The sequence below is a fragment of the Haliaeetus leucocephalus genome, unplaced genomic scaffold (assembly GCF_000737465.1).
Source record: "Haliaeetus leucocephalus isolate CR32 unplaced genomic scaffold, Haliaeetus_leucocephalus-4.0 Scaffold21, whole genome shotgun sequence".
NCBI classification, from domain to species: domain Eukaryota; kingdom Metazoa; phylum Chordata; class Aves; order Accipitriformes; family Accipitridae; genus Haliaeetus; species Haliaeetus leucocephalus.
Genome location: NW_010972457.1, coordinates 773,697 through 789,946, shown reverse-complemented (window position 1 = coordinate 789,946; position 16,250 = coordinate 773,697). Strand labels below are relative to the sequence as shown.

The 16,250-nt window shown below is 41.0% G+C and overlaps 1 protein-coding gene across 1 annotated transcript in view; it reads left to right on the top strand.

Annotated features, from left to right (window-relative positions):
* The window catches only part of ZNF827 (zinc finger protein 827), a 92,323-nt gene that overhangs the window by 1,506 nt on the left and 74,567 nt on the right, over positions 1 to 16,250 (top strand). Inside the window, exons 2-5 of the mRNA XM_010576329.1 lie at positions 5,915 to 6,011; positions 6,215 to 6,254; positions 6,826 to 7,836; positions 12,686 to 12,858. Of these exons, the coding sequence (XP_010574631.1) occupies positions 5,915 to 6,011; positions 6,215 to 6,254; positions 6,826 to 7,836; positions 12,686 to 12,858 (1,321 nt within the window). The remainder of the gene's footprint in view (positions 1 to 5,914; positions 6,012 to 6,214; positions 6,255 to 6,825; positions 7,837 to 12,685; positions 12,859 to 16,250) is intronic.

Here is a 16,250-nt window from a genome sequence, read left to right as displayed (position 1 = left end):
TGGTACCGGGGAAGATTACAGAACAGTTTGTCTTGAGAGCGCTCACATGGCAAGTCCAGTCAGCATGGGTTTACGAAAGGCAGGTCCTGCTTGACCAACCTGATCTCCTTCTATGACCAGGTGACCCACCTAGTGGATGAGGGAAAGGCTGTGGATGTTATCCACCTTGACTTCAGCAAGGCCTTTGACACTGTCTCTCATGGCATACTCCTTGAGAAGCTGGCATCTCATGGCTTGGACAAGTGTACTCTTCGCTGGGTGAAAAACTGGCTGGATGGACGAGCCCAGAGGGTTGTGGTGATTGGGGTGAAATCCAGTTGGCAGTGCATCACTAGTGGTGTTCCCCAGGGCTCGGTGTTGGGCCCCGTTCTGTTTAATATCTTTATCAATGATTTGGATGAGGGGATTGAGTGCACCCTCAGCAAGTCTGCAGATGACACCAAATTGGGAGGCAGGGTCGATCTGCTTGAGGGTAGGAAGGCTCTATAGAGGACAGGCTGGATCAATGGGCTGAGGCCAACTGTATGAGGTTCAACAAGGCCAAGTGCCGGGTCCTGCACTTGGGTCACAGTAACCCCATGCAGCGCTACAGGCTTGGGGAAGAGCGGCTGGAAAGCTGCCCGGCAGAGAAAGACCTGGGGGTGCTGGTTGACAGCTGGCTGAATACGAGCCAGCAGTGTGCCCAGGTGGCCAAGAAGGCCAATGGCATCCTGGCCTGTACCAGAAATAGTGTGGCCAGCAGGAGCAGGGAGGTGATTGTCCCCCTGTACTCAGCACTGGTGAGGCTGCTCCTCGAGTACTGCGTTCAGTTTTGGGGCCCTCACTACAGGAAAGACGTTGAGTTGCTGGAACCTGTCCAGAGAAGGGCAACCAAGTTGGTGAGGGGCCTGGAGCATAAGTCTTATGAGGAGCAGCCGAGGGAACTGGGTCAGTTTAGTCTGGAGAAGAGGAGGCTGAGGGGAGACCTTATCGCTCTCTACATCTACCTGAAGGGGGGTTGTAGTGAGGTGGGTGCTGGTCTCTTCTGTCAGGTGGCTGGAGATAGGACGAGAGGAAATGGCCTCAAGTTGCAGCAAGGGAGATTTAGATTGGATATTAGGAAAAATTTCTTTACTGAGAGGGTTGTCAGACATTGGAATAGGCTGCCCAGGGAAGCGGTTGAGTCGCCATCCCTGGAGGTATTCAAAGAGCACGTAGACAAGGCACTCGAGAACGTGGTTTAGTGGGCATGGATGATGGTTGAACTCGATGATCTTGAAGGTCTTCTCTGACCTAAATGATTCTATGATTCTATAACAAGAGAAGCCATCCTGGAGGCCAAATATGACCACACCAGTTTACTGTCTATCTCACCTCTTCCTTGTCCATGACTAGTTAAATACCTTTACAGTTGTCCATGCCTTCTCAGCTGTCAGCTGCTGCTTCTCTTCATCTACTCCCCTTTTCTTGCTATTCTTGATAAAAGTCACATGAGGCTAAGTTCTAGGTTGCTCAGGTGTTGCCTCTGCCTTATTTTTGATGCATCTGCCTATTTACTTGGCCTTAAACTGATTGCTTATCTGACTCAGTCTGTGTTTCCTCAGAACTCCTTATGGATGTCTTACTGCTTCATTTAAGTTTAATGCATTCTTTTAAATTCTTTGGGTACCTTTGCAGAGCTCCTCAGTTCTCTAGTGTAAAGCTATCACTTAATCCTAGCTCTTTCAGTAGGCCTAGGTATAGTGTTTAGTGTAAGATAATACAGAGAATGGTTTATGATAGGCGTTAGAGGTGGAATAAGATAAGCTGTTGGGGCAACAAATTAGGAAGATGACCTGGGTGCCAAATAGCCAACAAATGCAATTGTAACTTTATTTAGATTACACAAACTTGAATGATCATATCTGAAGTCCTTATATAGATCAAGATATTTGATATCAAGATAATAAAAATGAGGTTTGGCTCTCCTGTCCCTTTAAATCCTGGTCCTGTAGATTCCCAGATTTTTCTTGAAATGTAACTGCTGAAGTTAGGGCAATCTTACCTAATTTATTTCATCAGCAATTGCCCTGTGCACATTTCTTTTGAATTACTTGACTTCTACCTACTTTTATATTTGTTTTAATTTTCATTCTGTAATCCCATAATTACAGTTTCCATATGTTTCATATCACTGCAGCATATGGATTTGCAATGTTAATTCTGTACTGAAGTTCTTTTAATTTACTTATTGCATTGAATGATTAAAGTGAAATTTTGTTCCTTTTAGCATGAAAATTCAGTCCCTTTGGGGTGGTTTCCTTAGCTGTAGCCTCTTCTCAGTTAATCTCTGGTGGTCCAAATGGTGTTCTTTCAATCAGGTTTTCACTGCCCATGTCTGTCACTCAGTGCCATAACTTGCAGACTCTTCCCTTTTTCTGTGTGCTGCACAGGCTGTTTCTAGATCTAGCCCACTACATGAATATTTCTCCACTCCAAGTACTACAAAGTGGAACTGTGGATCATATCACACTTGCCACTTTCAGGAATGGCATGTGTACATTACGTTGCGTACAGTTAAAGTTTCCAGAGTTTGAATTGGGTGGCTCAGTGTATAAATCAACAAACACATTTGTCTTTTTCAGTTTTCAGATATAAGTACTTTGGGCAAGTTGATACTTACATTTCTATTGACATCAGGGTCAAATTCTAATCAACCGCTCTAAGTAAAAGGGCAGATGCTCACAAAGTGAAATAACATACTTTGGGATCACGAAGATTTGTCTGTCAAACTGGTCTCTTGAAGAGGAAACAGAACTTCTCCATACTTGAAAACAAGCAGATGAGTGGGTGAACGAGGGAAACTGGCACTTCTTCAAACAGTGCTTCTGCACACATTTGTGGCTTTGCCAGAGATTGTTTGATACTGGGCTACATCAGTGGCAGCAGTCACCGAGCAGTACTTTGGTGCCTTTTGTCATCGCTGACAGGAGTGGGAATTACTTGTGTGAGGCTCCTGGATGCTGTGTGATGGGGTAGTCCTGAAGCACACAGGACACCTGTAACTTCCACCTGGGTCTGCCAGTGGCAAATGGTTTGGGAAGTGGTTCTCCTTCTAGAACTGCTATGGAAATGGGGAAAGAGAAGCATTGACAAGTCTTGACTCTTGAATCATGTTGAGAAAGGGCAATCTGATGAGCAGTTACCTGGTAAAAGTTGGTGAGATTCCCAGCCAGGCCTTGTTCCAAATGAAGTCAGTGAGAATTTGCCCCTAACTCTGAAGTTACCTTTTCCTGCTTTACAACTTCTGTGTGCTTTCTTACACATGTTTAGTGTATCAGGCTGCAATAGAAATGAAATGCCAGCAGCTTAAGGAATTCTGTAATAGCAAACTATAGTATGTTTACGGTGGAGAGAAGAAGTTTAAATGTGGTATTACATTTCTGTCGCTAGCTTTCAAGGACTTTGCACTGGAGCTCCTTAGCTGTGTTGCAAGACAAGGGAAAAACATGTCATGCAAATCCTCTGCCACAGACCTGAAAAACAGCTGAAGTTTCTTGACAGGTGCATAGAGGTTGGCTCCTGTTTCAGACACGCCTGGTCTGGGTGTCCCATCAACCCTCTGAGTTCTGAAGGAAAGTTTTATTTAATTTGAAATCAAAGGAAAGTTGGTGGATTGGGCTGATTTCTCCTGGAGTTCTCAAGCTTGTTCAAACTCACAGGCTCACAAGTCAATGGGAATTAAAATCCTGCCCTGAAGGCCTTGAATGGCAACTTTGCTTAGAAATGAAATTGCCAGGCTTCACCGTTATGCTTCTAAACCAATTCACTAGTGTTTAAAAGGAGGCTTGACTGAGCTCATGATAAGACATTGATGCTGGCTTTTTTAGCATTAACCTTACAGCCTTAAAATACAGTGGACTTGGTACTGCAGCAACTGAGGGAATTACTGAGAAGAGGAAAATTAGAACTGTCAGCAGTTAGAGGTCTGGTTTCTGGGTACAGAAGGAAACTGCACTGGTGGGAAAAAAAAAAAAAAATCCAGCTGGTTTTTGGGATAGAGATGCTGTAGAGGATATTGGCCCTTTGTTAAGGAGACCACTTGGAGATTTGAGAGTGCTTTAGTGGTTACAGGTAGATTAGAAACAGGAGAGGGAGCTCTCACTGCGTTACCCAAAGAGGAGGGAAATTCTGGACTTGGTAGCAAACCTTTAAATGAAGAGTACTGCACTCCTGCTGCTCCCTGTCATTAAAATGTGGGTGGTTGTTCTTCATATAGGCAAGACCAACAGAGGATATGCATGTCTGGAAAAAGAAAGGCAGTCCACGTCCTGTTCCTATCTCTCCTGCTATTGCTACCTTATTTTTTTCGTTCCCGGGATAGTGTAGTTGTGTTACTGCCAAAGCAAGTTGTATTGTAGCTCTACCATAGCAGATGTAGTTCCTTTCCCCCCATCCTTACCATCAACTTCAAATACCAGTGTCCTGTTCCCCAGCTACTGTGAGCATTCTCTGAGATGTCAGCTTTAGAGAGGAGGGATAGATAGTGAAAATATATGCAGGACATTACTTTTATGGTTGAAGCAAAAACTGGTGCAGGTGAGAATGAAGAATTCATTTCCAGTGCAAGTAGGATGAACAAGATTGAGAGATTTGTAAAACAGTGTTATTTAACTGGTATTCTAAAGGCTGGTTGCAACTAGGAAACATATCAACATTAAGAAGTTGAGGTACACGGCAAGGAACAGAGAAGTTGGGGGATTTAGTAAGCTGGAGATGTCTCTAAAACAGAAACCCACTTCCTCTTGTAACCATTTACACTTAAATGTCTCTCAAACTGTAATTTTTGGATGACTTTCTGAGTGAAGTGAAATGCAATTCTCCTTCCCTATTTATGGATGGGGAGTAGAGACACAGAAAGAGTAGGGCCTGTGGGGGAGAGGAGGGGTTGTTTTAACACAGACAGATGTAAGCAGACATGTAAGTGGTAGGATGCAGGCTAGCTCGGGCTCAGAAGCTGTGTAGTGGCGTCATCTCTCTAGGCTGTGTCCCAGAGGATGTGCCCTGCTCTTGGTGTATCCGCTCAGGCAAAGTGCTGTTAAGATGCTTTTTTGGCTTCCAATCCAGAACTTGCTTGCATCTGGGATGAGCTGATGGATCTCTCATCTGAGTGCACCCATGTCTTGGTACACAAGTTACTTTTTCAAGTTCACAGGGTGAAAAGGGAATAAATTCAGTTCTCTTTTAACCTGCATAAGTGCTGGTTCAACTGATTAGCATCTGTCGTCTTTATTTGAATGTGCATGGTGTTGGCCTTTCTGTGCATGTTATTGTTAATCTTGCTGCATCTGTGATGTTAACTTGGATAATATCAAAGTAATTTTAGGGAAGTGCTTTGGGTTTTGCTTGGCTTTTGTTTGTTTTGAGTAGGAAAGATGCTAGCCCTCTTCTGCTTGAATTACTAATCTAAGCTAACTGAGTGGTTTTATTGTGGGCTCTTAAAACATTGGTGAATTTTTTTCCAAAGGGATTTGTGTAAAAGGAACTTACTGTGAGAGACTATTGCTCATATTCTGTATAACATTAAAAAAAAAAATCTTTGCTTTCAGAGTTTATGTTGGTATCTCTACGCTCACAGTATATTTGGCTGGGCTTTTCCTCCTTAAATTTATTGGATCAAAGCAATAATATACATCTAAGTTTTTAGTTATCAACTTCTCTCCAAGTTTTGTAATTTTCTGGAATTAAATAAGGAATCTGGGAATAATACGTGATCATAGATACAGTACGTAACATGCAGGCTTATTTCCAGAATGTCACTGAAGGGTTATATTAAATCCTTTTGTTTTGCTGTTGTATGATTACAAAGATTCTTTTGTAGCTTGGGACATTTAGTCTAAAAGCAAGAAATGTGAGAGGTATGTGGCAAGAGAAGGTAATGTGAATTTAATTCTAGCATTGCTGTTGTTCTTAACTATGTTCTGACTGGCAAGAAAAGTCTTGGTCATGTCTGTATGACACTGAATACCTATCAGGAGGAGCAGCAGTCCAGGGTCAGAGTGCTTTAAATGCTCTCAGGTCTCAGGAGAGACTAGATGTGTTGCAGTTACTGGGGAGGAGAAAACATAACTGCATTGAGACCAACACTTTTTTTTTTTTTTTCTTTCTTTCTTTTCGGCTAAACTAAGTTCCGTTTAGGATGGTCTTTAAAACTTTAACATTAATGAAGAGTGACAAGCAAATGACAAGAAAGTAGCGTCTACATAAGAAGAAAAAACCCAAAAGATTAGTTTTGTGTGTATGATACTCCTTTCCCAAATAGTTGGAGAGCTTTAGCCGGCATTCATGTATTAGTCATTTCAGCTATTCAGGAATGAATTGTGTATTATCAGTACAAATTTTATTTTATTTTAGATAGGGGTCACTGCAGGATTGGGCTGAGATTTCAAGTCACTGGAAGAAACTACTTTGAGTAGCCACACACCTGATCTGCTTTTGAAGGCACGACTGTGCTACCTGTACAGACACAAGTATCCAGTAATTTCTGGGCCTGTTAAATCCCTGTTTTATACCACAGAGTTCATAATATTTTGCAGGATGTACAGACTATACTGATAATGAAATACTTGCAGTATATGAATATATATTATGTATAGTTGTATTGTTGCAGTTGTATTGTAGCTGTTTTAGTTATGCTGACTGAAAGATGACAGACTTGTCATGATTTTGTCTTCAAAGAAAGACTTACTAATTTTCCAAAAACTTTTTCCTGGTCACTCAATCCATGCAGAGGCCAGGCATACTTAATTCTAAAAAGTTATCTTATGCAGATTTGGGAATAATACTGCTGTTCTTGGTTCCACACAGATGGTACCAGACAAGAAGAAGTGGAAGGTGAACTCAGTGAAGAAGAACGCTGGTTTGGAAATTCTTCGGAAACTCCTTCAGAAGCATCATATGGAGAAGTCCAGGAGAACTTTAAGTTGTCTCTTGAGGACAGAATCCAAGAGCAGTCCACTTCCCCAGACACTTCTTTGGGAAGTGCAACTCCTAGCAGCAACACAGCAGAGCTGGGATCCATTGAAACTGAGGCACTAAGAGACACATTACAGAGCAAAGAGCACGTTTCTCCTGATGTGTCATCTCTGTGTGAAGAAGAACCTCCTGGTCCAAATAAGCCACTGAGTAGTAACCTGAGGCGGCTACTGGAGGCTGGCTCCCTCAAGCTGGATGCTGCTGTTACAGTCAATGGCAGAGTCGAGTCCCCTGTAAATCTTGGCTCAAATCTCTCCTTCTCTCCACCTGCTCATCATGCCCAGCAGCTAAGTGTTCTTGCCAGAAAGCTTGCCGAGAAACAGGATCAAAGTGACCAATACAATGCAAGTAGTCACTTTATATGGAATCAAGGTAAGTGGTTGCCAAACTCAACCACCACCTGTGGTTTGTCCCCGGATTCAGCTATCCTGAAACTGAAAGCTGCAGCCAATGCCGTTCTGCAGGACAAATCTCTTTCAAGGACTGAAGACACTATAAGATTTGAATCCTTTTCCTCACCTTTTAGTTCTCAGTCAGCCAGCTCCACATTGGCAGCTTTATCTAAAAAAGTGAGTGAAAGAAGCATGACTCCTGGGCAGGAGCACCCGCCTCCAGCTAGTTCTTTCCTTTCTCTGGCTTCCATGACCTCTTCGGCTGCCCTTCTCAAGGAGGTTGCTGCAAGGGCTGCAGGCACCCTCTTGGCTGAGAAGAAGTCGTCACTGGTTGCTGAGGATCCCCTGCAGCTTTCAGACATGAAGCAAGAGAAAGCAACTCCACCACAGTCTTTGGAATTATTGTTACTACCAGTCCCTAAGGGAAGAGCGTCCAAACCCACTAGTACAGGTATGGATACAGTCTGAGCCACTAAGTGGAATGTGTTTGTTTTGCTATAGGCTTATATAACATCTCTTGAATGGGTCTGGATTTGGTTTGATTCCATGTATTATGAGAATAAGAAATAGGTACTTTAGGTAAACAATAGCAAAGCTTTTTGAAATACCACTTGAAGACCAAACTGTCACAGATGTTTCCATATTTGAAAGATAGGAGTGTACAGTTCAGTACTTTTTTTTAATTATTATTATTATTCCATACAATGGTATTTCCCTCTCTTACCAAGTTCAGAATAAGTCTACAAAAAATATTTAATGGAGAATATCAAAGAATCCCTGTTAGGGAGCTCACAGTATCAGTGAGCATGTACAAAACTAGTGCTTTTGAAATATTGGACAAGGGAGAATTCTCCCTCCTGCTGTCTCTGTCACAAATGGACTTTTGTATAATCGCTTACTACCCTGTCCTAATTTACCAGAGTATATTATTATGTTGCCACTTTTCATTAAAATTTTTTTGCAGCAGTTAGGTATTTTACAGTCCTTTGTCGTTTAAAAAAAAAAAAAAGTGAACTGCATTTCTCTAATTTGCTCAGCAAGAACAATTTTACACTTCTGATTTCCCTCCACCAGTTCCAGCTGTTGGCAGTCAAGGAATCAGGCTTATAGGGAATAAGAAAAACAGTCTTGGTACCAAAAGCTTTCAAGAACTGGCAAGCTATACAGGGAAATTTAAATGATCCATCTTCAAAATAAGGAAAAATAAGGTTTCTTTCATCTCTTTCTATAAAAAGTTCACATCATGGATTCATATTTCTGGTAGAACGTACATCTTCAGGTGTCGTCAGTGTTCTCCCTGGAGTAGTATTCTGCTGCAGAGGGGGAAGCAGCATGTCAGCTATCTTCACAAGATGCACAAAGTGGTTCAGTATATTAGAGCTTTATCAGGCTGAGTTTTATCAGGAATACTAGCTTGATTGTACAGGTGTAGCAAGCCAGTGTACAGACATGAAGCCTGACACGGACGTTGTATAATTGCACTGTCTTCTTTCTGACCTAACCTTTTTGTTTAGGGATATTATGTGGTCTGATCTGTCGCTGTGCAGCTCTTGGTAAAAACTCGCAGGGTAGGAGCTATTGGATGGAGAGCAATGCTTATTCCTCTCTGGAAGAGGAGGGGGAGGGACGTGATGTGGTGCAGCTGGTACCAGTTTTTTGCTCTGAGTTACGTGTGTGCTACAAATGCTTTGCTGGTGTGTTTTGCCAAGGCAATTAAAGTGGCAAACTATTCTTGGGATGGGTCTGGCCTAAGGTTTTCATTGGTTTAGATGAAGTCCTTTTTGGAGTAATATATGCTAAACCAAGAAGAGGTCCTTTTGTGTGGGAATAGGAGTACCGACACTGGCTACACCAGTGTGACTGTGGGCATTAATTTAATGTAACTTTCCCTGTGAAGACTGGCCTTCATGTGAGAAAGGCAGCAATGTATAGAAAAGGAGTAAGGTTAAAATTTATTTGAAGTTATTCGTTTACTTCCTGCTGGAGAAAAAGCTGTTCACATCATAAGTTTTTACTGGGGAAAAGTAAATGGTTGTAGTAAAATCCAGGTTCTGTGTTTGACCAACAAACTGTGGGATTTCTCTGTGCAGTTTATACTAGGGGAGTGCTCTGTACCAGCACACAAATGTGTATAGTACCACACACAGTACCAGTACCACAAGTGTGCTGGTAGTAGTGGCAATTTATAAACTAGCTCTGATGCAGCAAAATTCCTAGCAACTATTCTCTTTGCTGAAGGCTCAAGCATACTGTGCTGCTAAAAGATAACAATGGGGACTGACTGCCTCAGGTCCTTGGTAACCAAGGAACAACTATTCATTTTTTATAATATATGGGACTAGTATCCCAAGAGGAAGGGTGTTTCCTTTCAGTTCATACGCACTGGGCCAATGCCAGTTGGCATCCAAGCAAACTTCATGGTGTAATGTTCATAACAAAAGTTCTCTAAGTCCATTTTCTGATATGCTATTAAGTTTTTTTCCTTCTCTAAATAATTAACTGACTGAAAATAAAAAGCAAGCTGTTGGTTAGCATATCTGGATGTTGATTATGGAAAGCCAGACTCCTTGATTCCTTCAGCCATAGAGAAATGCAGCTTACAAAAAGAGGTCACTGTTTAGTGACCTTTGATTGAAGACTTCACTTCTGTAAAAGTTGAGAAGGGCAGCTGTGTGTATATTTGCCATGAAAATAAATGTCACACGTTCCTGATTCCTTTTGCACCTATGACCTTATGGCACTAAAAGCAAAAAATAGTATTTCATTTTATAATGTTTTATCTTTTTGTGTCTGTCTGATTGCTCCTCAAGACATGGGGTTTTTTGTCTTGTTCCCAGAGAGAGACATCTTTTCCCAGTAGACGTAGCTTGAGAGGTGTTTTTTTCCCCTCTCATACTTTGAACTTTTAAGGCACTGGTGAGTTTGCTTTGTTGTTACGAATCTGATTCACTTGCCCACCAGCAACATGTAGCTTTGATTATGAGATCAATACTCAGTGAGATTAATTAGATGTCAACAAGTAAGAAACAGCAAAGATAGAGGCTATTTAAAGAGGAATAAGTTAATAACAAGAGTATGCCTGCTGCTCTTTTGTCCACCATGTTGAGCTATTTGCTCAGAATTATTTCGGGCAAGAAGCTGGAGCTATGGCTTATCAGAGTGTAGTCGCCTCTGAAACTGCATGTCAGGCTTGGTGGACCTAATCATTACTTGCATAGATTATAGTAAAGTGGTACAGAGAAGACTAAATTTTCTATCCATCTGTTAATATTGCCAATTTTATAAAATGCTCACGTGTTTGGGATGAAATCTAAAAGGAAGCCTGGAATCTCTGTTAAAGTTCTGATGTTGTTTTTGAAAGAGTGGGTGGCAGACCCTTCTTCTACCGACTGAATGCTTGTTTGATGTAACTTTTTGCCTGTGATGCTTGCAGTTTTGTTCCTGAAGCTTCTTTGGAAAGCACTGGCTAATACTCTCCTCACTGGAGTTGCTCTTTCCAGCTAATTGACACCGTTTGACATAAAATAGACGTCAGTATAAATGAAGGAAAGCTGAAGCCCACAACTTTCTTTCTCATGCTGAGGTTTACGTCGTATAGTGAAGAGCTAACATGGTTCAGCTTTGAAGAGCATCGACATCATTCCTGTGTACCATTAATTGTCATTGTTATTGGGGAAGTCATATGCATGCAGTACAGTTCTTTGCATATTTTGTAATGTGCTAAATTACTGTTCATCCATCTTGTTTGCAAATTTATTTTTTAATGGGGTGGAAAACAGGTAATAGCTTGTTACACGTTTCTTTTCTGGATCCTTTGTGATGATAACCAGAGGCTGGAGAAAAGATATGATAGAAGGAAAAGAAATGATAGGTAAAAATGCTACCAATGTATTTTTTTCTGTGGTCCATCTTTCTCCTGTGTTTGGTGAAGAAGTAAGTAAAGATACTTAAAAACTGAAACACAAGCAATGATAGCATTGGTTTTGGCTTATTCTTTAGCGGTGCAGAGAGGGGAACAATTAGATAGTAAGTTGAGTGTGATAGAATATTTCACGAGGAGAATTTCTGAACTTGCAGAAGTGCATGCTTTGACAATATGTCCTTTTTTGTACCTACATAATGACTACCTAATCAGTTGAATTACAGTATTTTTGTTTTCTACCTAATAGCAAGAATTACATTTTAGGATATGACAAATCTTTCTGGAGGTTTTTATCACTTAGTTCCTCATCAAGGGAATTTGATGTTTGCTATATCCTTATCAGTAGGAAATAACTGATAATAATGAGATTAAATATTCTGAGAGAATTTCTAAATAGCAGGATGCACATTGCTGAGCTCTGGATATTTGAAAATAGTCTTTCTTTTTACAGTGAGGAAACAGGCTTCCCATTCCATGGTAATACTAGGCCTTTCTTTATAATAGGCAGAGGAAATGGTGGTGAGAGGATGAATGGATGGTTAGTGGTGTAAAGTCAGCAGCAAGGAATTCCTCTTTCCTTCAACCTTGCGATGGTTTCCCACTCAGTAGACTAACCATATTTGCCTGATAAATGCCACCAAATCCTTTTCTTATCTTAGGTGAATTGGGCAGTAAGGCAGAGTGCAAACGTTTAGGGAGGCAATAGATTTAAAGCCCTGGCAACAAGAGGAGCAGAAGGAAACCCACGATGCGAAGACCCCTGATGGCTGAAGTTGCAGCAGCATCTGCTCGAGCCATAACTAAACAATTTCAACAGCAGGGGTTCTGATGTCATTCACTTCTGGAGTTAAATATATCTGATATGCAACACCAGAATGCTTTTCAGTTAAGTTGTGGATTGTTCTATGCTTTATATCCTGCTCCCCTGCTGGCTAACCATCAGATTTGGAAATGGATCATTTTTCAACAGTTAAGCATATTTTCCATACCCTACTACAACCGGCCTTTGGTAGGAAATGAAGCTGCAAAGTGATGATTACAAGAGACATCCATCTCAGTTCAGTTAAATTATAAGGAACATTAGGACCAGGTGAGACAGAGTGGCATCCCCCACTGATTAGCCAAAGGATGTTTGGGACATTAACCTTTATAAATTATGGTGACCTTTCTTAGAGGGAGAATAACCAGATTAAGGGGAAAAGGGATATGCAGGCAGGAGGAACTGAAATTTCTGGTACATGTTGTTGTTTAACTGATGTGTCTCTTTGCAGATGAATTTCTAGTATTGAAAAATGGTATCTTGAGTATATTTACAAAGGGAAAGTATTCGACAAGTGGCTGTAAAGGATCCTCTCTTTTTCTTCCCCCTTCTGCTAAGCCTCAGAAGAAGAAGGAGGAAAACCTTTCCAGTGTCCAATCTGTGGTTTGGTTATCAAGAGGAAGAGTTACTGGAAACGGCACATGGTGATTCATACAGGTTTGAAAAGTCATCAGTGTCCACTCTGTCCATTTCGCTGTGCACGCAAGGACAATCTCAAGTCACACATGAAGGTAAGGCAAGTGTTTACTGACAATCGAAACACTTGAATCCTCAATCAAAAAACGATAGTATAACAAACCTATTTCATTTGCATTTGCAAGAACAAAATTTCCCTAGTTGTACTACTAATCATGCCTTTATTTAAATAAAGAGACCATAAAAAGGGAAAGAAATAACTTGTTTTTCCTTTGCTTGCATTTCCATTTTACGCAATATGGAAACTGCCTTGGGTTACATCAACTTGGTGCAGCACAATCTGTCTGTGACTGATTTAGTTCTGGACCTGGAACCACCAGAAGCAGGGATGTTAGCTGAGATGTGACACCATGCAAACAGAGCAGTGCTGCTTTTCAGGATGCCAGCTAGTATCTCTGCATGCCATTGCGTGACACTAAGTGAGCATACCAACCTGGCCAGCACTAGCAGGGGATCTCTCCATTACTTTCTACAGACTGGCTTGCAGTTTTAACTTTTTCTTGCTGTAGCTTTTAACTGCAGGCACTTCAGCAGTGAAGCATCCAAACAAAAATGAAGGACATATTGTACTATATTGTTTTGTTTTGTTTTCAAGTGTTTCCATTACGTTTAAAGCGTGCTTTTAACTCAGCCTAAGTTTTAGGCTCGAACTGAAGACGACCTTTTGAAGGAAGCAACATCTGTGTTGATACAGAAAAATATAAAAATGTAAAGAAACTCTCTGTCTGCTTAGCTGAAGTACTGCATGGTTGCAACATACAACGTGCCTGGTCTTGCAAGCTGTAGAACATGCTTGGTGAAGTAAAAATGGATGAAGAAGCTAAAGTGCAAAAAGTTTCCCTTGTTAATGCAGTTGAGTTTTATAATAACAGTGAAATGTTTTAATATAGTTAGTATTTTGTCTTTTTTAGACAAATCTGTGTAACAGAGTACCAGACTGGTGCGGAGGGGGACAGAAATGCCTGTTCAGCTTTTATATATGCTATTGCAGAATCTGAGATCATTAGACAGGAGTCTAACCTTGCTTACACCCAAGTAACTATTCACTTCAGTGTAAATGATTCATATGATTCCACTGATCACAACAGCAGATCTTGCTGTGTTTCAGGTCTTTGCTAGGTCTGAAATCATCCCCCTAAAGTCTGAAGGCTCATCCCTTAATGCTCCTACTGTGGATCAATGCACTATTCCCAGGCATCTTTGGTGTATCATGCTAATCCTTATCAGGTACAAGTAGGTTTGGTGTTTGTGGCTCTTTCTTTTAGGACTTGGTGTTCCATGTTAACTAGAGGGCACAGATGGCTGTCCCAAGTAGAAGATGAGTAGAAGGAATGGGAACACAGCACGATAAGAAGGGTTTTTTGGTTTTGGTTGTTGATAGCCTGCACAGAAGCGTGTATCACCTAAAAGCTTGCTATTCCCTGGCAAAGACCTGTTGTTGCCCCTTGCTTTGTAAAGGGCATCCCTATTATTCCCTGAAGAAATTTTTTTTCTCTGCTTTTTTTGCCTTTTTGGAATTATTATTTGCAGGTTGAGGGCCTATCCCTTCCTTTTTGGCTTGGTGATTTCCATAAGTGGTCACAAGTAAGATGTTGGAGAAAATTATGGACTTCTTTACTGTCTCTGTGTGCTATCAAATTGATGGCTATCTGAAGCTCTTGCATGCTATTCTGCTCCCCACCTAACATAAACCTCTTTGTTAGCTGTGCCCATGTCATCTTAAAACAGACCCCTTGTGCAAACATGTAGTGTTAATTATTTGGTAATATAGTAATTATTACCAAGTAATGCTCAGTTAGACATCATTGAGGTCAGAGTCAGGCCCGGAGCTGCTTGACACAATGTAGGAGATTACAGCCTCCGTTAGCCTTACTATGGAAATAAGAGCCGAAGTCTCCTCAGTCAGTGCAGTCCAGTCATGCAGCTCATGATGGCCTTGCTGGTAAAACTGCTCCCTGTTTAAGATGAAGGCAATTGTCTTACAAAACTAGATGGCCTGTATTTGGTCTTTTGTCCTTGTTATACTCTTATGGATGTAAAGAATCACAAGCACGAGAATCTGAAAGATAATGTTTTACCTTAGTTTCAGTGGGTTTCATAGACTTTTCTCAATTGAGTGGGCCATTTGTAAAAGTATTTTCTATCACATCAAAATTGAAGCAGGTGAATGAGGTAGGGGCATGTTAGTCATGCGTCCAACAGTGTCAGACATAATTTGAATTGTTTGGTGGAAATATAAATTGATAACAAGATTAAAAATAAAAAATATCAGATTTCTTTTGTCATTATAAAAAATGCTGCTTTTAAATCTGTATGTAAATAAGTATGAGATTATAATAACTGACACATCTGTAAGCTAACAGTGTTCAAAATGGAATGAATACACATCAGAAATAGTATAGCACAGCTGGGAGCTACTTAGGATGCAGTGTTCTGGTTATGCCTGTCGGATGTTTCAGTTCTCTTTGTTGTCCTAGGATCCTTTGGGAGCTACCTGGCCTTATCTCCTTCCTGGCAGGCAACCTACAAAGGTAGAGCTGCCTCTAGCTCTCCACCCCTTTCTCCCTCCCCACGAGTCAACTGCGGCTACAGGTGAAGACACATTTTTCAAATCCAAAAAGGCTACTCAAAATTAGGGTATTAGGCTGCTGTTTGTCATTCATTGTAAGCCAATTTTTATTCTAGGATGCTATCACAAGCCAAGCTTTTTTCCTTTATGCTGCTCTTTGTTTTTCAGGTTTTATGTTTATTGATAAGGATGATGGGCAAAACCTGTTGAGATCTTTTGTCCGGCTGCAGTCCTCAAAATCCAATAGTGTTGTCTTTGTTTCCTCCTAGGCAGCGTAGCCATGAGCTGAAGCACCTCATCTTTTTACTAGGTTCCTGTAGGCATTTTCCATTGAAACTGGTTATTTAGAGATTTAATTTCCAGGAGTGGTTTGTGTGTGTCCATATGGGCCTTCCTTATTGTGTATATCTTTAGGTTCATGAATAATAACTTTATAATATAAATACTGTGTAATTTTGTGGTAATTATAACATGTCAAACTGATTGACCCAGAATACCACATTGCCAGCATTTTTGGTGTCTTGTCCCCTGATAGAGAAAATCTTAATACAGAGTTGGACTGATTCCAGCCCTGACCCATATTCAGATCTATATGTGCTACTCACCATGTTGATGAAGCGTTCTTCCAGTAAGGGTACTTTGCCAGGACCAACTCCCAGCTGGAGGCGAGGAAGTGAAAGGCAAGAAGGGAAGCAGAAAGAAAGTTTCCACACAGACACACAATGAACAAGGGAGGCTGAGTGGACTGTCTTTTAAGGCACACAGTGTTACCTATAATTGTTATATTGCATTTAGATACCACAGTGGTAGGCACCTTAGAAAAATCCTAAAATAGACAACAGTAAGGAATTTTATTAG